Genomic DNA, 21,685 nt, shown 5'->3' with positions numbered 1-21,685 from the left:
TGAGAAATGCGCTGTTGGACGATTTTGTCGTGGGAGCATCACAGAGCACACTTAAACAGACCTAGATGGTGGCACCCACTACACACCTAGGCTGTGTGCCATAACCTACTGCTCCTAGCTACACATCTGTACAGCACGGTACTGAATACCGCAGGCAACTGTCACCATGCTATCTGCATGTCTAAACATAGAAAAAGGACGGTAAAAATATAGTATTAGAATCTTATGGGCCCACTGTCACAGATGTGGTCCTTTGTTGGCCAAAACGTCCTAACGTGGCATATGACTGCAGCTGACTTCGAAAACTAATTTTTTTACATACCTTAGTTTAATCTGGATCCTCTGAAGAGCTATCTATCTCAAGGCCAGCATTTTCTTCCTAGGCATGAAAGGGTTTAAAATTATGTAAGATTGTAAATTCTCTATTTAATCAGTCTCAACCAGGGATTCTCAACCTTTGTGATAAGCCATTAAAAAAACTATCCAGTGCTGGCTGTTGTCTATACGTTTCTATTTTTCAATTCAGTTGCATAATTATGGCCTATGCTTAGAATTCTGAGGTAAGGAAGGATAGGGAGGACCACAGCCTGGAAATTCAAAACGCGATAGTCTCAGAGAGCCCACCTGGGTCTGCTCATGCTGCCCCCGCAAAACAACAGTATCCCCACTGGTTTCTTCCCTTCTGCCCAGTGTCGGCGTGCGTCTGGAAGAGAAGGTGGGAATAAAGGAGGCTCGATGCTCAGTCTGGAGTGCTGGCCAAAGAAGTTAACTTATGGCACCTTCCCTTTTACCCATGTATTCCCTCGAGTCACTCGCCCATGAAGGGGCACGGTGCCTTCTAGTGCTTTTCCTGGTAGATAGGTTGATTTTACTCAGGAGTTAGCCAGGAATTCAGAGATTCCTGGATTTTTAAACTATGGGATACTTCTAAATAGGCTGAGAATTCCGGGTGTAACTAAAAATCACCTTTTAAATTTAGTCTTTTACCCATAAGATTTACTTCCATTCAAAAAAGTATCTTCTAATGGTTAGTATTTGTAAGAAAAAAATCATGATTACAAATGTATTTTACTGCAGCAGTCTAACATGCAAATGGTCTAAAAAGGTCTCGAGAGTAGCATTTTCGCAAGTAAGTTTCATTTAAAATTACTTGGCTAGGCAATCAAAATCATTCTGACCACTATATAAACCCATGTAAGTAAAATATAGCACATAAACACATTTTGCTTTTAATATTGAAAATGTTGGTTATTATGAATGCTTAAATTTCCCAGTGTTGGAGAGCTGATCCCTAAATACCCAGCACTGCGGAAGTTATTTCAACTGAAAGAGAAAAACAGCTTCTTTTATTTCCAGTCTTCTCCTGCAGAAAGCCTGTACTCACAGGCAGCACTCCATAAGGCCACGGTGAATGAATCTGGCTTAACATTTGATACATTATCAGAACTATCTGTGGCTTACAGTGAAGGCAAAATGGTATATAAAACACAAGACTTGGCTGGGCATGGTGGCTCATGCCTATAATCCCAGGCCTTTGGGAGGCCGAGGAGGGAGGATTGCTTGTATCCAGGAGTTCGAGACCAACCTGGGCAACATAGCAAGGCTGCATCTCCTCAAAAAATAAAAAATTAGCCAGGTGTGGTGGCACGTGCCTATAGTCCCAGCTACTCGGGAGGCTGAGCCCAGGAGGTCGAGGCTGCAGTGAGCCATGATGGCACCACTACACTCAGCCTGGATGACAGAGTGAGAGACTGCCTCAAACAAACAAACAAACAAACAAACAAAACCACAAAAAACCCCACAGGACTCTAAATGGATAGAATCTAAGGGCAAGATTAGAGCACCAATTTCTTTTTCTATCATTTTGCACCCAGTTGAAAGCAGAGTTTTGCATGTGTGAGAATCAGACTGAGCTATAAACAGATACACACACACATAGACACACAGGTTCAAGGGAGATGGTCTATGACTCAATAACTCATCTGGTTTGTCAATTTCGGTATCAGTATGAAAAAGCAAACTTTTCCAGGAAGTTCATGGAATAAACTGATATCCTCCAGGTTCTGGATAACCTACCTTTTCTATCTACAGGAACACACTGCACAGCGCTGCTGGGCGCTAGCATGCTGTGGGCACAAACGCTTCATAAAGCACCACTGAGGCACTGGGACTTACGAGCCACATTCTCTTAAAAAGACTAGTTGGGAGCAGTTCAGAACACTTCTGCCAACTGCATGACTGTACGTGAACCTGAAAGTCTTTAACAAACTTCAGACATGTGACAAAACAAACACACAAACTACTTTTATTTTTAATCAAAATGTGAATCATCATAGTGAATAAAAATTCATGAGTCAGAATAGCATGCAATTTTTTATTGTTTTCTAAATCTATTTGTACACTTAATATGCTAGTATTAATTTCACAAACAGTATAAAGAATGTACTCCAGTGATATTACGCGGCAACTACTCACCTGAAAAAGAAAACATTGTCTCTGAAATAATTCCTAATTATACAATTTTGCAAATAAGCACTATAAATGTTAAAATGTTAAGACTTCAGTGTATAATGTCAATAACATCCTGCCTTTTTAAAATTGCTTAAAACATTTGTTAAAGATCATGCAAAATAAACACTGTATTAAAATGCTAGATTACACTCAAACATCAAGGCAATGAAACACAAAAGAGCAACTATTTAGCACAATGACTGGCCCAGTAAATAACTTAATCAGCATATTAATAAAAACCCACTGAGTGATAAACATCGAAAATGTAACACTGAATCTAGATAATCGCGCATCTGTGATCTCACCATCTACCGTCCTAACTGTGACTTGGGGTAAACCACCAGAATTCATTCTACATAAATGAGCTATGTTAAAACGATAACAACATTTCATTGCATGATGACAGGGTACATTTCTAGTCCACACAGTACTTCAATGTGACCATTCTCTTAACTCGGCTAATAATTAATGTAAAGTACACTTTTACAGTCACACCACTTATATAGAGATATATATATATTTTTTTTACCCTTGCTTTGTTACATGTTTCTAAATTTTTTTTTTAAAAGTATTTCCTTTCTTATGATCCTTCCCCAGAACTAACATGCTGACTTAGGAACAGATGAAGTAGATAAAGTCTATCCTAGTATAGAGAGCAATGATTTAGTTTTACCTAATTAAATATTTCCTTGTCATTTATCAATTGTCACTGACCTTTTTGATGTAATTATTTCCTCATTCACTCATCTATAAATATTTATTAGTACCTATTATTACCCATGTCTCCCTGATTTTCCAGAAAAAGAATTCATGTTTTTTTTTCTTCTCATTGCTAAGCTCACTTAGAAAAGTTGGGCACCATTTAAAAGAGTTGGAGAACAGACCAGGGTGGCTTCTTGGGCACAGCTGGATGGTGCTGGAAGCCAGGCCTGGGATTTGGAGAGAAGAGTTTCCGACATACAAACCCACGGAGGTCACCAGCCCTCCCCGCATCTACTCTCCTAACAGCTCAGGACAGCCCCGTCACACTACTGCCAGCCCTGGTGACTCACTTTCTTGGCAATTTTTAAAGCCCTCTTCATTATGTACTTCCTACTCTTCAGAACCTCTGTGATAAGCAATACCCCTGCCATACAGAACGCGGATCTCGGTTTACTCAGCCTCTCCCTGTAGCGTCACAGGCTGTGCACTCACCTAGGTGAGCCCCTAAGAGCAGGGTTTGCTTCTGCTTCACCTAACGCCACGTCTTCCCTCAAATGTGTGGTCACCAAATGTTTGCAAAAAGGGTCTCTAGCTTTTTTTCTTTTTGGCAAATTAAGCCCTTTAAAATACTTCTGACCTATCTTTATACTCAGATCTCACCTCGTCTCAAAAAGTTTTATGGGGTAATGCACCAATGAAAGGTACAGTGGTATTAGTGAGTTCTGAAGTTTCTAATTACAAAGACCACAGAGGCTGGCTGGTGAGCCATGCTTCTCACGCTCCCTTCTGTCACACTGCAGATGTCTCTTTGACCTCGGCCTCATCATCGGTTAGTTATCTGTCAGCGAAATGTAGAAAGGTGATGGGCGTGGATGGAGTCAAAATCCAGGACAATTCTGTCATAAGGGTACAGTAACACTCTTCTCCTTTGCTTGTTTTTCTCAAAGAATGCTTTCTCTTTCTTCTCCAAAGCCTGTGCTCTCAGAAGAGGCTGCTGCATGGAGCTCCGGAGGATCTTTGGAGAGCCTTGTGTAACTTGAACGTTGGCTTCGCTTATGTGTCATGCTTTTTAGATTCTCATTCTGAATAGTGGTTGGGTTGGGACTGGAACTAGGCCTCAAAATGACTTGAGAAGTCTCCCTAATTCCCTCCATCTCATCGAAATTTTGATTGGCTCTGTTGGCTGGGGCACTATTGTTGTTCAGAGTCACGGTGCTGGGAGTTCGGTTCAGGTTGTAGGCTTTCTGGCATGCAGGCCAGTTTTCTTCAGGGCTGCTGGCTATCAAGCTGCATTCGGAAGGGCTTTTCTTGTCTTCTGAACAAATGGACATCCGAGCTATAATTGGATCTTGCAGGCCACTCAGGCTATGTGGGATTCCCCGCTTTCCGCTGTGACTGTCATCTTCCAGCTCTATGAGATTTGCCTTTTCAAGCTGGGAGTCATCCGCCACTTCATTGTGCAGAGAGTGATTGGGAGAACTTTCACTGGATCTCACTCCTGAATCCGATGAATCCTTTTTGTCAAGGAGCGCATCCGATAAATACTCCTTGGCTTTAATGAAGGTTCTGATCGGCTCAGCACTGTGTTCTGGAGACTTCGGCACTCTCTCTACTTTCCCTTCGGCTTTTCTGTCTTTGTCGTCTTTGAGCAGTGGAGTGTTATCTGATTCTTCTGTGCCAGATTCATCCTCGTCACTTGGGAGTTTTTGATAGCGCAGCCCACTTCCCTTAAGCTTCAAATCTGTCTGGAAGAGGCTTGACCTTTCGGAAGATTTCTTGCCTGGGAGAAGCTTACTGCCTGACTGATCTGATTTTTCATCTTCTTCAGTGATAGGATCCAGGGGGGAAGCATCGTTGGTGGAAACCCCTGATGATGAATAATCGATAACATCTCCCCTCTTCATTAGAAAGGACTTCCTCCCATCATCGGGCTTTGGTTCACTATCCTTCCCCTTTTCTTGCTCTAGGTTTGAATGAATAGAGCCCCCCGATGAACTCTGACCCATGTAATATGTGCTATGTGGAGAAGATCTGCCACTAATGGTTGTAGACCCGGGGCCCCCTTCTAACTGGGACATCTGAGCAATGTATTCTCTATAGGCATCTCTATACTCGGCCTGCACCTTATCAGTAAGCTTTGAAATTTCAATACTGGAATCCTGGGAATTGAGACTCGAAAGACTTGGGGTTCTGCGAGTTTGTGACTGTGAAGACAGAAAAAAAATAATTTAAAAATTCAAATAAGAAGAAAAAAGGCATAAACATCAGCTTAGGAAATATATATGTACACTAACCATTTAAAAAGTCATCAAAACATCAAATTCTTTTAAAAGAATTCTACATAACACAGTTTAACAAAAGCTGTGACCTTATAATGCTGTTATTAGAAAGCTTTCTATAAATTTTAATAAAATCAGTTTATTGTTAATATTTAAAAGTATGATTAAACACTGTATTAACAAATAATCTTAGCACTTGTTTCTGGTTTTTATTTCATTTTTAAGAGACAGGATCTTGCTGTGTTGCCCAGGCTAGATTCAAACTACTGGACTCAAGCAATCCTCCCGCCTCAGCCTCCTGAGCAGCTGGGACTATGGGCATGTCCCACATGCTCGGCCACAGCACTTGTTTTTATAACTTCAAACGTTTAGCTTTTATTTAAGGCCAAAGTCAACTTCATTGATAAAATATAAAAAGCAATGAGGCCAATGGTTGGGCCTTAGTAAACAGAAAAATAAAGTAGTTTTACAAGTTTATTTCCAATATTAAGTTTTAGAATTAGAATTTGCTTCAGATCCCAGAATAGCTAAGAAACAAGGAGCAAAAAGTACAGATGAAGAAAAAGAAGGAGAAGAATCAAGAAAGTTTAAGAAGGGTCAAGAGCAAAGGCTAAAACAAAAAAGAAGGAGCAAAGTGAATTTGTTGGGGACCTTCTCGAGGAAATAGGACATTTTCTTCCTTCCCCAAGGCACTGCTCCTCCTCAGCGCTGCCCTGCCCTGCCCACTCAGTGTTACTCGCTGCCGCCCGCTGTGCCTCCTCCCCCGTTGTTCTCCACACCCTGCTCTGCTTTTTCTCCTGTGCTCTCCTCACTTCCCCTACTCCTCCTGCATCTCTCACTTTGCTCTGTCCCAGCCCCTACCCCTCACCTGGCCTCCTTCTTCTAAGAATCTCCAAAGGAAGAACGCGCCTACATCTAATGCCAGACCAGAAGAAACCAATATCCATGAAGGGTGTGCAGGCGTCCTGGAAAACCAAAGGATGGTGCTCAAAGAGACACTATGTGGCCAGTGTTCCAATGAAGATGTACTTCAACCAACAGTTACTGAATGCAACAGGAAGATCGCCTGAGAAAGGCTGAATTTGCTGACCACCCTAGCTCAAGTAGCCTAATCCCTATTGACTCTGCATGCCGTGACCCTGACGGATATCTCAGCTCTCATCAATGTCTACATGAGCTACTTTTTTCTTTGTTTCACTGACTGCCCCTCTCCACATGGATGCAGCTCCTTGAGTACAGGGAGCCCTCCATCTTGTCTCTTGTTCACTTAGGTATTCAGTAAGCATTTTCTGAATGACTGTCTAAATGCCCATATAATCTCAGTGAACTGAACGGTGCCCTTATTCTTCAATAATATGAAAAATGCCATTCAATAAATACCTGCCAACTTAGATTACTGTGACGAGGGGCACCTTCATCCAGGCCAAGCGTGTTCAGCTCTTCGAAGCTGAAGTTGAGTGTGTAGGGCGTCTGGCTGGAGAGCTCGGTGTGAGGCAGCTCGTTGTGGGAAGCGCGGCGAGCAGGCTCACCGTGCGGGGCTGGGCCACTGCTGCTCTCACTGAGGAAACGTGGGTCTTCAGGGACCACGTGGCTTTCTGCGTTTCTCATTTCTAGTACCTTAACAGAAGAAAAACATAAATGTTTACACTAACAAATCATATTTTAGAAGCTTTAGAAATATTTAGAAAAATCAAACATTATAAAGCTACTGCAACAGCAATGAGAAAGCATACTTCTGGTAAGTGAATTTCTAGTGAATTTGTTTTATACATCAGCTTATCTTTCATGTTAATTAATACTAAAGGAAGCAATGGTAGAAACCACCATACATATAGTACACTGCAATTTGTCCATTAAATTATTACTTCTGTTTAAAACTTAACTTGAGGACAAAGAAAAATGCAGCCGGCATGTGTCAAAACCAGAGCTGGCCAGGAGTAGGGCGGTAGCTCCAGACTGTATTCAGAACTACGGCAATGGGGGTAAGCAGTCTCATTACAGAAGGGAGTTCAACTCGGAATAAGCACGAATGAGTGGGGATCTACCACCAAGGGGCAGGGTGGGGGCCGTGGATGGAACATTACTAAGGGGAGGCAGCAGGAGTGGGGGACTCTTGGTACGCCGATGGCCAGGGTGAGCAGACATCACCTGGGGGTGGGGGGGTTAGTGACGCGTTTGATCAAATACTGAGGGTGATCACACATGTAAACTGACTTAACAGGATTCTTGCTAAACCTGGGCAATGCAAGCCTTATAAGGACGAATGCTGAAGGTCAAGGCCTCGAAGGCTTCGAGGAGCCTGATGAGAGTTAAGGCAGGTGAAAGCATGAAGAACCGGCAGGCGGCCTCTTCCCCAAATCTCTGAGTGAAATGCCCAAAAAGGCAAAGGCTGCCAAGTGCTGCTGTGTGTATTTTCCACAACACAGGATTGCACATAAGTGTAAGAAGCAGTTTTTAAATCAAAAAAATATGAAAAAAATACCAGTTTAGGCCAGTACTTATTGATACTGGTTTTCTACAATGTTATAAATAATTTTGAATGTTATGATAAAATAATGTTGTAAACATCACAATGTTACAAATATCTTACTGTGCTTCTGAAAAGGTGCCAGTCTCCAAAATTCATATTCATCTCTTTCTTCAGTTCATCAATGTTACACTGAGCTAACACACGGCCATTTATGTTTGCCTGAGTAAAAATTAAAACAATTATGGGTATAAAGACAGAATGTGAAATATTCTGAATTACTAGTGATTGCCAAGTATGCTTATATTTAGTTTTAAATAAGTCTCTAGAGACCAGAAAGGCTGACCAAAAAAAAGGTTATCATCCCATATAATAATACAATAAACAAGCTGAATTTGAACAACATCAGCCACTTCATATTTTCCCAAATGTCTTAGGCATTTTCTGGGACCAACCGAAGAACTAACCCTCCTATTTCCAAAACTACCTATGCTGTCATGAGCAACAACAAAACTGTTAGTTTTTGTTTTCGAATCTTAGAAAATATGAACATGAACACAAGCTGCTGGGAGGGGACAAAGACATCTGCCCTCATAAGCGTGTTGGTCACTAACAACGTTCTAAATGAAGTAGGCCTGGCAAACTTGTTTATCCGTTATATTAGACACAGATATGAAGAATGCCCACCCACTAATTTTCCAGTCTATTAAATTCACAAGGCCCGGCGCGGTGGCTCACGCATGTAATCCCAGAACTTTGGGAGGCTGAGGTGGGTGGATCGCCTAAAGTCAGGAGTTCGAGACCAGCCTGGCCAACATGGTGAAATTCCATCTCTACTACAACTACAAAAATTAGCTGGGAGTGGCGGCACATGCCTGTAGTCCCAGCTACTTGGGAGGCTGAGGCAGGACGATCGCTTGAACCCAGGAGGCGGAGGTTGCAGTGAGCCATGGCCACGCCACTGCACTCCAGCCTGTGTGACATAGCAGGACTCCATCTCAAAGAAAAAAAAAATCATAAAAAAGGAAGTTATCACTTTTGGTTCCCTGTAATTCTAGTTTCCCCTAAATGAAACAACAGCATTTTCTTTATTAATAATAGGTAGCTTACTGCTTTTATAAAATGTAAAACCTGACTTTATTAACTGGAGCAAACTTATGAAATAGCTATGTTTATAATCAATAGAATGTTCAGTTTCCAAGTTAATCCTGAAGAAAACAGTATACACAGCAAGTCTGTGACAGAGGTCCTGCTGCAACAATGCCGCGGAGCCCTCAGCACGGAGGCGGCCAGCGGCTCTGAGGGGCTTCAGAAAGCCGGGGTCTAGGAGCAAAGAGCTGAGTGGGGAGAAAACCACTACCCCGATGGGAACAAAATCATCACCAAGGACTCGTGTGGGAGACCCCGCTCTTTCCTGACACCAACCAGCTGCCTGAAGGAGAAAGTGGGGCTTGTCCATGGAAAAGCCAGTGTTTGACTCATGCAAACAGGGACTAGCACGAGCCAGCTCCGTAAGGAAACTGACATTATCTGAAACCTTTCTAAAATTGGCTGAGATGAGTAAAATGGTGTCTACATATGCTCATAATTCTTTAAAAAACTTCTCTCAGATGTCATTCTTTCAAGTATATAAATATTAGAGGCTGGTTATTAACGTTCTACTTTATTACACAGTACTCTGATATAAAAAGTATACCTTAGTGAAATATCTACTATAAAGACTTCATTAAAACCTTCCCCCAAATCTCAGGCATCTCTAGCCAACTTCCTGATAGCTGCTAGAATTGCAATAGGATCTTAGAAGAAAAAAAAATTATGCAAATGCATTAACCTTGCAAACCCAAACCTATGTGGTTTCATCAAATGTGACATGATCCTAAGTCCTACATGACATGAAAATGAGAATTTGGAGAAAATGAGGCAAGTGTGGCTTACTTTGATAATCACTAAATCACACTAACAAATATTACAATTAGAAAAAAATGTAACACAAAGGTTTTCGGTTCCACACTGGAAAGATGAGTTCTGTTTATCCCAATGGGAATCCCTCAGAGTTTTCTCTTTCTCATCAAGGCATTCTTTACTTGTATTAGGTCATTTAAAAAAGAACATGGTAAGACAGCTACTTTATTTTATTTTATCCACTTATAAAATAAGAGAAAACAGGGCAATTTTAGAATACAAACTAGTAAGAATTATGTTTTCCATTTAGAGCTTTCCCATTTTAACAGGGAATGCATGTTTGGGAAGCTATACATAAAGTGTACATGACCCACACAGTCCTGTCTTCCGCCCCCAGCGCTGTCTCTGGTCCGTGTGTAAGTGGCTGCCTCACCTTTTTGATCGTGGTACAATACTGAGGCAGCATACTCTGGTCCAGCCCTTCTATTTGTTTCAGCTTCTCACATACTGCATCCACATTCAGTGAATTCAGTAATACCACTGGGCCTGGGGCTGGGCCTGACCCCTAGAGAAGTCAAGGAAAAATACAGGTATGAATAAGCATTTAATGCCATCTATAATGAGGTCATGTGACAGAGAAAAACTCATTAAGTTATACCATGAAGTAAAGTAAAAAAAAAACAAATGTGTTTAGCATGGTAAGGAAATACCATTAGGGAATAGATTTAGTTACTGTTATAACCTAATGAGTAGCTTTTATTACAGCTGATACAGCCTGGTCAAAACCATTTTTTCTAAGAAAACAGAACATTTCATGAACAAAGCCTAGGTCAACTTCTCAAATGTTTACTGCCTAATCTCAAGAGAGAAGGGTGCCGTGCTTAATAAGAGGAAGAAGAGAGGTTAAAAAAAACACACACGCAAAAAGATGGAAAACTACTGATGCCAATATTATATGAATACAAAAAATAAACCTACAAAATAATTTTAAAGTACCTATACTAGACAATTAAGCAACTTTGAGTGTTTCTACAGACTACCTCAATGGTTACAAGAGCTGAAGTTTTCAGATCTTCATCATATTGTATCCAAGGGATCTAAAACTTCCTTTAGCATCTGTTAAATCATGATGTAAATACAAAACAACAGTATTAATTCTTAACACATGTGAAAGTAAATACCATCTATTAAAATTTGTTCTCATTTAAAAGGAAAGTCAAAATAATTAAAAAGTCTAGTATTTATTTAGAAGAAAAACATTTTCGGAATGTGGATACTAACAAACCAGTTGTCCGTGGTCAATGATAAATGCGTCTTCCCAGCACAGATGTGCTCATTGTGGTTTAGAGGGTGCATGAGCCTGGTCAAACTCAGGACTTCAAAGTCACAGAACAAATAGCTAGTTAGTAGTAAACTTGAACCAGAACTGTAACTTATCAGGTCTTATAACTTCCTATTTTCCTTTTTCCAACTTCTTTCACTTAACATAATGTTTTCAAGGTCCACCATGTCATAACATGCCAGTCCTTCATTTCTTCTTATTGCTGAGTCATATTTATCTTTTCTATCTTTCAAATGCTTTTATTCCTCAACCAGTCTCCTTGCTCTGGATACAGTTACAATTGTTTACATTTTTTGTTGTTCAAAAAAATCACAAAAAAATAGTTTAATCAACAAAATAACTAATGATCTTACTGGATTATGCCTCATAGATAAAATAATCCATGAGTCCATAGTAATATAACTAAATAATTGAAAAAAATGAATTAATTAGGAAGGAGAGACAGCTTTTCTTTACAGAATTCCAATTAATAAATGTAGAACAGGAAAGCAGAAAATGACCATTAGGCAAACATAGTAACAGTGAGTGCACACATGATCCACAGACGGAAGCGAAAATTAATGGGCAAAAGTATAAGCAGAAACGGGATATTTGCAGAGTTTCAAAGTATCTCCTCCAAGATATTCACTAGTTATAGAAGGAACAATAAAACTTTACGGTGCTGAAACCTGGCAGATGCCACCTTAACCAAGTGACCAAGGTTAGCATTAGTGGTGGGAAGGCTTATGGACATCATGAACCTTCAACTCTGATGCACTGGGAAGGGCATAGCATCACTCCTGCAGTTTTCTAGCAATATACAGTCCCCTTGCAATCACGAGGAAACATCAGACAAACCCAAATTGAGGGACGTTCTACAAATAACTAACCAGTATTCCTTAAAAGTGTTAATTAAGGTCATGAAAGATAAGGAAAGACCAAGAAACTGTCACAGATTAAAACAGACTAAGGAGAAATAAAATGCAACTGAATTGAATCCTGGACCAGAAAAATGACATTTGTGGAAAAGCTGGTGAAATTCATATAAAGTCTGTAGTTTAGTTAATAGTATTATGCCAATTTTAATTTTTGCTTTTGATTATTATACTACAGTTACGAAAGATGTTTACATTGACAGAATAGCATTTTTTGCATCTTTTCTTTAGGGTTAAAATTATTTTAAAGTAAAAAATTTATTTCAAAAATCCCGAAATCTCTCTACTTCCGATTGTGCTAAAAACGACAAGTATAATAGACACGGATCAAATTAATCCTGTCAGCTTTGGAGGGAAAAATGTAAAATACTGAGGAGAATTTTATGTCTATGGAGAAGCTGAGAATTCAGCAACAGAGACATGTCAATAAAGACACCGCCCTTTTCCTTTAAAGCAAAAAGCTCTACCCAATGTTACTTTCACAATCTTTTTACAACTTCTACAATTTATCAGTTACTTTCAAGCATATTTTATCCTTCATTGGGGATTATGTAGAATATATATGTTACCTCTGAATTACTTTTAAAAGCTTTTTAAGAAAAGACAGACACATAGGGACATTAAGATCTTTGTAATTCCATCAAAACTATAGTCTGACTCTTATTATAAGTTGGGCTTTATACAAGAGCTAAATTATCAATTAATGAAAATATGTTATAATATGCTTCTTTGAATAAAGAAGAAATCGTAATTACCTGCTAGACCTTTTCTAAAATAATCATACATAAGAAAATTATTTTGAAACCACATGAATCTTATAACCAAAATAACAATTTGGGGGTGGAAATCTCATAAAAGGGAGGAGAAAGAGTGCAAAAGTGATAAGGAAAGGGCAAAAAGCATATTCAATAATTCAGTAGGTAAATTCTTACTAGAAACTAAGCATATTACTTTGAGAATACACAGACTAGTTCAAATAATACTTTAATGTTTATCATGCATTCTTATTGAAATTATCTAAGTCAAGAAGAGACCATTTTAGCATATTGATTTTAACATCAGAATTTGTTAAAATTTTTTTCTGAACCAGAAAGCTGAATGCAGAAGATATTAGTGTGCTTAAACTGTTAAAAATAAACTTCAAAATTTACACAGATCAGAATTTCTCCAGGTAAAAGTAAAGCTATCAAAATACTGAAATTACCTTGAGGTAACTATATCACTGTGTATTGTAAGTAGATTAGAACTACACTCTGACACATTATCATCTTTGGTAAATTTATTAAATAAGCACAGAACTGATTAGCCAGAAATGAGTGCCATGCAATGGCTGGAAGCAACTAATAAACCGAAGGCACCTTAGTGAGCACAGGTTTATAGACAGCCCAGCATGAAGTTGCCAATGATTGCTTCTAGTAGTCTAATAAGAAAAGTAAGATTTCATTGAGAGTTTCTGTACCTGTCTCTGTTTGTTAAACCCAGAGTCACACGGCTTTAAGGAAGGAATAAAACACAGTGAAGGACAAGAGCATAAAGTAACACATCCGATGCACAACTATAAATGTCTAACACATACAGGCAGAGCTTCATCATTCCTATTTCCTCCTCACTCTGAACGGACCACGGATAGCAGCACACAGCAAGGAGCACACATGCATGCACACACCCCCCACCCACAGTAGCTGCATTCCATTCACATGTGCTTGGTCATCTTACAATTATACTCCTAAAAAAAATTATATTTTTTGTATTGAAAGAATAAATCATGAGCCATACATTTAATAAGAAAATGAGGTACATCAGATTGGCTATGAAACGTCAATATTCGTAATATATGCAAGTTTAACATTAATTTAAAAACATTGAATAAGAAGGCTTAGTTACTTAGACTATCACATGATCATAAAATATCTAGCCACACTATAGGTCATGTTCAGAAATACACTTTCAAATTTGAGTTTTGCTTCTTTGGGTATGTGGCACATAATAGATGCGCTAAATACCATTTCATAAGAATGGCCCCAAGAGGCTTCTAGCTCGAGAAACAGACAAACCTTGCAAACTGTGATGAACATAACCATTTCAGTGAGGTGGATTTTTAAAAACTCTAATCCAAAGCAAATAATCACTGCTGGCAGTTATTCTTCTGTACTTAAGATTGGTAGTAAATATTCTTAAAATGCTTAAAATCATCTAGAGATGACTGGCAATTTGTACCAAAGTTAATTTACAACACTGTTTTAGTACATTAAATGGCAGGGTTTTTGCTAGCCTGACGTTTGATGTCTTTCTTTTAACATATTCAATATCTGGGGCACTTCGTGGAAATCCTGTTTTCTAGTTTACACTATCGACCTTATTATAAATAGGTTTTTAAAAAGCTGTCTGTAGAGATTTGCAAAAATACCAAAATAGGAGTGCTAAGGAAATTACAGTTTACTACAAGACATCCAAAACACAAAAGAAAGCTATTATTAACCTGATTGGAAAATATAACTTACTCTTCAAGCTACTTAAGAAATACTAGGTCAAAGTTGACAGATTAGGCATAACACTACATTTTAAGAGCAATCTTAAAAAACACAAGTACTGGCAGGGTGCAGTGGCTCACACCTGTAATCCCAACACTTTGGGAGGCCGCAGTGGTGGATGACTTGAGGTCAGGAGTTCAAGACCAGCCTGGCCAACATGGCTAAACACTGTTTCTACTAAAAGTACAAAAATTAGCTGGGCTAATTTTTCATTGTGCGGTGGTGCACGCCTGGGTCCCAGCTACTCGGAAGGCTGAGGCAGGAGAATCACTTGAATCCAGGAGGTGGAGGTTGCAGTGAGCCAAGATTGTGCCATTGTACTCCAGCCTGGGTGACAGAGCGAGACTCTGTCTCAAAAAAACCAAAATGAAACAAAACAAAATAAAAACACAAGTACTAAACTACTGCAATGAACATAATTTTGTTGTTTTTAAACTTTTAACTGTACTCTAGGATTTCATAACATTACTGTAATATTATTTCTGTGAAAATATCCCAATCAATTGAGTTGAAAATTGTTTAGGAAAAAAGTTTTCTTCAGTTGAAGTCTGGCACAAAGACTTTCAAGCAGGAAGTGAAGACAATTTTTCACTATACTTTAATAAGAGGCAAAAATGAGCAAATACTTTTCCAAATTCAAACAGGATAGTACAAATCCACTTCTAAGACACTTTAAAAAGTGTGAATGGTGTTAAAGCTGGTTGAGGCTACTGTGCAAAGTCACTGAGAGCTGACAGGGAGGACCTGTCCTGAGCCTGAAGCCTAAACACAACCTAAAACGCCTTCGACTCCCTACCTATGGCACCTTTAATCCTGAACAATGAGAGACAGCTTAAGTTCTAAACCAGTGGTGAAAATAAAAATTCTCCACAGGTGAGCCCCGCTTTTTTTTTTTTTTTGAGACAAGGTCTGCTCTGTCACCATGCTGGGGTGCAGTGCTGTGATCTTGGCACTCAACTGATCCTCTCACCTCAGCCTCTCAAGTAGGGGGACTACAGGTGTGAGCTACCATGCCCTGCCTGGCTAATTTTTTTTTTGTTTGTTTTTTAAAGAAACGGTCTTGCTATGTTGCCTAGGCTGGTCTTGAACTTGTGGGCTCAAGTCATCCTCCTGCCTCAGCCTTCCTAAGTGCAGGGTTACTGCATGGGCCATCCCATGGGGACTTGTTTTCACTTTTTACTTGGTCACTCCACTGACTGGACCCTGTTTAATGAAAACCAAGACTTTCAGTTTTAATATCTTCATTCAATAGTTTTCATCAACATCTAAAGGTAAAGGTAACAGCACACTGGAGGTCATGATACTGTGTGAACACTGCCTCTGCAGTTCTGAAATTCTTTATGATTAAACTTTGTGCTAATTATTGTCATGCTTTTTCAACAAGTTATAAAAGTGATCTAAATAAAGCTGTCCAAAGGTAACGAGTAAACCCTGTAGCTGAGGAGGTCAAGAAAGAATGACTTCATAAAACCGATAATTCCCTCGGTGGCCTTCAGGTCCACACTCTGTGAAGCAAGATTTTCATCAGTTTTCTTCACTGCTGTGTCCCACTAGAATAGCGCCTCTTACACTCAATAAATATTCGTTGAACTAATCGCTGATCACACAAGCATCTGTGGTACTCAATGTAAAATAATTCAGGGAAAAATGAAAGGATGAAGAAATGCTTTATTGCTCCTTTGAAAATGTGCTTTTCAATGAAACACAGTTACCACCAGGAGCAGCATACCTTAAATTAAGCCAGACTACAGCGCTTCGAGAGCAACTCTTTGAGATGACAGAACAACATGCCACTGAGGAGACCTGGCCGGACACAGGCCCTCAATACTAGGTCCTTTGCTTCACTGGGGTCACAGAATCATGTGAATGCTGCCATTTCCTAGTGGGAACTGGACTCAAAGAAGGTAAAGGCACCAGTGAAAACATCCCTGGAAAGCTTTCAAAATTTTAAAGTATCTAAAGTATTCAAATAACCTAGAAATTCCTCTAAATTCTAAGAAAACAAACCAATTAACACCTTTAGGGCTAAGAAGCATCAACAGATAAAAAGGCTGCATGAATCTAAACTGATTGGAGTATTTGTACACCACTCCCATGACTGAGACAAAGATGATTTAACCAAAAACAGTTTGAGTTCTGCGTCTTTAAGGCTCCACGGATTCTGGCCTTTGGGCAGTAGTAGCAGTAGTAATAATAATAATGAAGTACTTAAAGTATGCTAAGGCTGACTAATCCTTGAATCAGACCTGAGGCAGGTCTGCTTTTCCCAGTGAGAAAGCTGAGAATCAGAGGGGTAAAGTAATCTGTCCAAGGCAAAGAGCTCATCACCAGGGTCTGTTTAACTCAAAAGACCAAATACCTGACTAAGTCGTTTTCAGGACGAACGGGGCAGAGCCACCAGCATGGTGGTAAGCGCCATGGTCTCCTGCATTCTAGTTCCAAATCTGGCACCCCTTTCCTGTGTCCCTCAGGTAAGTCTCACACTTTCTATCTGTGCCATGTGGAGACTAGCACTCCTGGGGGACCCTCAACAGGAAAGGCATGTGTAATGTGGGTTCCAGGATTCTGCTTTTATTGGTTTTACAAACTGGAGTTTTGATTAAGAGTTCATTTCTAAAAGCTTCTATGCTTTGGAAGTTTGAAAAACACTGTTCCTTTCTAGCCCTAATATTCTGGGAAGCATGTCTTGCATATAGTACTAATTTTTTAACCTGGTTTCACAAGACTTGGCATATATTTTTTCTCTATTATACAATTATTTTTAAAAAGCTAGCATGGAGGCTTATAGATATATCCAACTGTTTCACAGAAGTGAGGATTTGTTTTATTAATATGTTAATATATTTTATATTAACATATTTATATTACTATATCATTAATATATTATATATTTTATAATATAAATATGTTATATATTAATATAATTATTTTATAATATATATTATTTATATTATATATTATTAATTTATATAAATCCTCACTTCTGTGAAACACTTGGATATATCTATAATTTATCTGACAAGTCCCTCCCTGGACATCACAAGCTATAAGCACTACAGTGTTCCTTAATGTGAGAAAACTCAATGATTTTTATAAGGATCTAATTTATAAAGGTGATTCAGATGTTCCTCATGGCAAAAAATAAATAAATAAATAAATAAATATATATATATATATATATGATCATCTCTATTTTGAAAAGACCATAGCTGGTTAACCCCTTATGGCCTGGCTTTTTTAACACATTACCTTGTGACATGACAATTTGTCCAAAAACGTTTGTGTAGTTCTTGACTCTTCTGCAGGCTTTGTATAGAGACAGCTGACTGAGCAGAGATGGGACCAATGGGAAATCCCGTTGTCCAGAAACACAGAGTTTTCTGCTACGGAGCTCGATGGGCTACACATACTTTTCTGCTAGGTACTCTCTGTTGGTCCAGCTACAAAGTTCTGGCAATGTTCCCATGTTCTGATTCTTTACCTTCCACCACAGCTTTCAATTTGGCATTGAACTAAGTGACTACTTAGTTTTTCTAGGCTTCGACAAAACAAATTTTACATTCTATTGTCGTTGTTAATTTCTTAAAAGCAAAGGAAGCTTAGTAAGCATCTATTATTTGTTATGCTAATCATAAAATGATCTTTTCATAGTAAAATAAAAGCAAATGATATGGTTATTCTACTAGACAAAGTCACTAATATATGCAGAGCACCTTTGTTGAGCTTCTAAACACATCTCAAGAATCACACGATTTCCCCTTCTCCAAAAACTCATTTCAAAATTTGCCTAATGCTCCTTTACTGGTCCCTAAAAGAAACTACAGACACCTTTTAATGACATGTATTTGTCTACATTCTTGAGCATGGGAATAGCTACTATGTCAGCATGTCTGTGTCATTAAGGCCATTAACTTCTTCACAGTATCTGATTTTCTTCAAAACTTTGCTCAGGAATTTTAGCTCAGAGAATTGAATTGCATGCAATAATGTGTATGTTAAAGGCTCTCTGACTAAACGAAAGGTCATTCTTGCATATAGTGATGATGACCCACGGATTAAAGATCCCGTAAGCACTGAAGAGAATTATTGTGGTTTACTGTGGATAACTGAAGTCACTGAAACACTTCAGCTGAAATGTTAAAATGACTTTAAAATAATCATCAACCTCTCAACGAAAGCACCACAACGGTTCTCTTTTTCTCTCCTATTAACATTAACTCAAAGGAAATTAAAGTTAAAAAGCTACTGCTGGCCAGGCACGGTGGCTCACACCTGTAATCCCAGCACTTAGGGAGGCCAAGACGGGCAGATCACAAGGTCAGGAGTTCGAGACCAGCCTGGCCAACATGGTGAAACCCCATCGCTACTACAAAAACACAAAAATTAGCCAGGCATGGTGGTGGGAGCCTGTAATCCCAGCTACTCAGGAGGCTGAGGCAGGAGAATCGCTTGAAACCAGAAGGCTGAGGTTGCAGTGAGCTGAGATGGCGCCACTGCACTCCAGCCTGAGCAAAAGAGCAAAACTCCGTCAAAAGAAAAACAACCTATTGCCTGCCAAAATGCAAGTTTTAAGTTAAAAATTACAGATAAACTTAGTAATATTTCACCATGTTAATTCTAACTGCTATGCCACATTTCAACACAGCTATAGGCTAAATTGACCATATTACATGGGTGTAACATAGTCTGTAAATAAAACAACCAAAGTTAAAATACAAACTGGGTTCTTTTTTTTTTTTTGAGATGGAGTCTTGCTCTGTCGCCCAGGCTCTAAATGAAGATTTTAAAGCTCATCACAAACTTATTTCTTATTAAGTACGAAGTCTTATACAGTAATTTTTTTTTTTTTGAGACCGAGTCTCGCTCTTGTTGCCGAGGCTGGAGTGCAGCAGTGCGATCTCGGCTCACTGCAACCTCCACCTCCCAGGCTCAAGCGATTCTCCTGCCTCGGCCTCCCAAGTAGCTGGGATTACAGGTGCCTACCACCACGCCTGGCTAATTCTCATATTTTCTTTAGTAGAGACAGGGTTTCACCATGTTGGCCAGGCTGGTCTTGAACTCCTGACTTCAAGTGATCCGCCCACCTCAGCCTCCCAAAGTGCTGGGATTACAGGTGTGAACCACCGCGCCTGGCCACTTACATAGTAATTTATGAGGTGATTCCCTCTACAAGGTTTTTCTGTTTGTTTATTTTTTGTTTTTTTCTGTTTTTTTTTTTTTTTTTAAAGAAACCTACCGTAAGGTGTTGGCAATAAATAAATAAATAAATAAATAAATAAATAAATAAATAATTTCTTTTACATGCTGAACAATCTTGTTTATCTGAAGAATTTATTTTAACAAATATATAGGCAAAGAAAAGTATTATAGCACTGCACTAAAACTCAGACTAAGACTTAACTAAATGTAGACACCTAGATTGAGTTATTAAAGATGCATTTTTAGTCTAGACCATCTAGCTCATGTGTCTTTTTGTAGTCTCAAGGGTGATACTGGATACTTTTCTAAAATATTCCACATGTGTAATAGCAACCACAGGCTTAACAAAAACAGTCAAAGGCAAAGCTAGAGCTCACACTGAGGAGCAAATACTACCAACGGAACACCCCTGACAGCTGATAGAAAAAGCCCTTCCTTATTGAAGAATCAAAAAAAACCCCATCCCATGTATTGAAAAAGGGGAAAAGCAGGAGGAAATACTGGGTGAAGTTAAACATCCGCTTTTTAATTAATTCAGGAACCATAATTATTAGCATTCAGCTACTCTACACTAGCTGCTCATCACACCACAAATGCAGAGTTAGTGAGCTGCTATCATCACAATTAAGACAGTCATTACTGAGGCAGAAGCAATGAGATGCCAGCGATCCACACCACAGGACTACTCCATTACCCTCGAGGAGTCTGTGGGTGAAGAAAGCCCCTCAGCAGCATCCTCCTTGATAACTTCCTAACAACACAAAACAGGAGAGTGTGGGTGAAAAGGGGAAGGGGGGAGCCAAACTGTGAAGACAAATGAACATGATGGTAAAATAATATACAACACTGAAACTCAACAGTTTATGTTTTTGCCTCCTGATTTATAAAAACATATTAATAGAGAGTTTCTTTTTTTAAACTATTACTTTTATCATCAGGAGCCTCTAATATTTTGGGCACAAATGTCTTTTATTAGATTCAATAGTTCGTTGGAAGAATTTCCCTTATCTTGTTTAATTCCTGACATTTGATTGAAATGTTCTTCCTTCAATACATCCTCTATTTTTTATATCATGGTGCTAATATTTACATACTATAAAGGTACTGTATACACATGTTCTTTAAGAAGATATTAGAAATTACCAAATGTAAAGGCTTAGTTTTAAAAGTTTTGGTAGCAAACACTATATTACAAGCCAGAAATTTCTGGCTATAAACAAGTCAACATTTCTTCGCTGAGACTGCTAGTCATTTTCCTTCCATAGATATTTACCAGAAATTAATAAATACATTTTATGTTAGTAATAGGTTATGTTTCTTAAAACTATGTATAAAATCAGTTGCACTCTTTTACTATGTAAAGGAAATAACCAAACCTCAAATGCTATCTATGTTGATTATTACATTAATATTTGCGTTACCCTTTTATATACTTACTAGGCCATTGTTCTGATCTCTGGGCAAACTCGTTTTTACTGATGGACGTGAGATGAGATGTTGGGAGCCGCCAGGGTAATACCTTGGCGTGTAAAGGTATGGGGCAAAGAATGGCTATGGAAAAACATGTAACAAAAAAGGGGTAAACAATTACAGAAATGAAAGTGTAATGAGATTTTTCAAATGAAACCAATAAGATACAACTCCAAAACTTTAATGCAAATGACAAAACAAAAGAAAAAAAAAGCCTCACTCATATTCCATAAGATGCTAAACTCAAACTTAAGAAATATTACTTACATTTTTATATTGGTCATTTCATATAAGCTTTTTTCAGAAAACTGAGCAACTAAAGTTTTGCACTTTACAGTTTGACACGAGTTTCTCTCTATATTTAATAT

At 38.8% G+C, this 21,685-nt stretch overlaps 1 protein-coding gene across 23 annotated transcripts in view; it reads right to left on the bottom strand.

The window, feature by feature from the left end:
- KIDINS220 (kinase D interacting substrate 220) overlaps positions 1 to 21,685 on the bottom strand; it is a 115,766-nt gene that overhangs the window by 4,677 nt on the left and 89,404 nt on the right. For 5 of the 23 annotated variants that reach the window (XM_034952560.3, XM_055108270.2, XM_055108271.2 and 2 more), the window contains 7 exons: positions 21,285 to 21,398; positions 20,542 to 20,598; positions 13,577 to 13,609; positions 10,295 to 10,426; positions 8,083 to 8,181; positions 6,873 to 7,109; positions 2,361 to 5,417 (listed from right to left, as the gene is read on the bottom strand). In XM_034952560.3, coding sequence (XP_034808451.1) covers positions 4,155 to 5,417; positions 6,873 to 7,109; positions 8,083 to 8,181; positions 10,295 to 10,426; positions 13,577 to 13,609; positions 20,542 to 20,598; positions 21,285 to 21,398 — 1,935 coding nt within the window. In that variant the 3' untranslated portion in view covers positions 2,361 to 4,154. Of the gene's footprint in view, positions 1 to 322; positions 380 to 2,360; positions 5,418 to 6,872; positions 7,110 to 8,082; positions 8,182 to 10,294; positions 10,427 to 13,576; positions 13,610 to 20,541; positions 20,599 to 21,284; positions 21,399 to 21,685 lie in introns of those variants that run through there. The other 18 variants (XM_055108282.2, XM_034952570.3, XM_055108280.1 and 15 more) reach the window with 6 other exon arrangements.

This window comes from Pan paniscus, chromosome 12, assembly GCF_029289425.2.
Source record: "Pan paniscus chromosome 12, NHGRI_mPanPan1-v2.0_pri, whole genome shotgun sequence".
NCBI classification, from domain to species: domain Eukaryota; kingdom Metazoa; phylum Chordata; class Mammalia; order Primates; family Hominidae; genus Pan; species Pan paniscus.
This window is presented reverse-complemented; position numbering and strand designations above follow the sequence as displayed.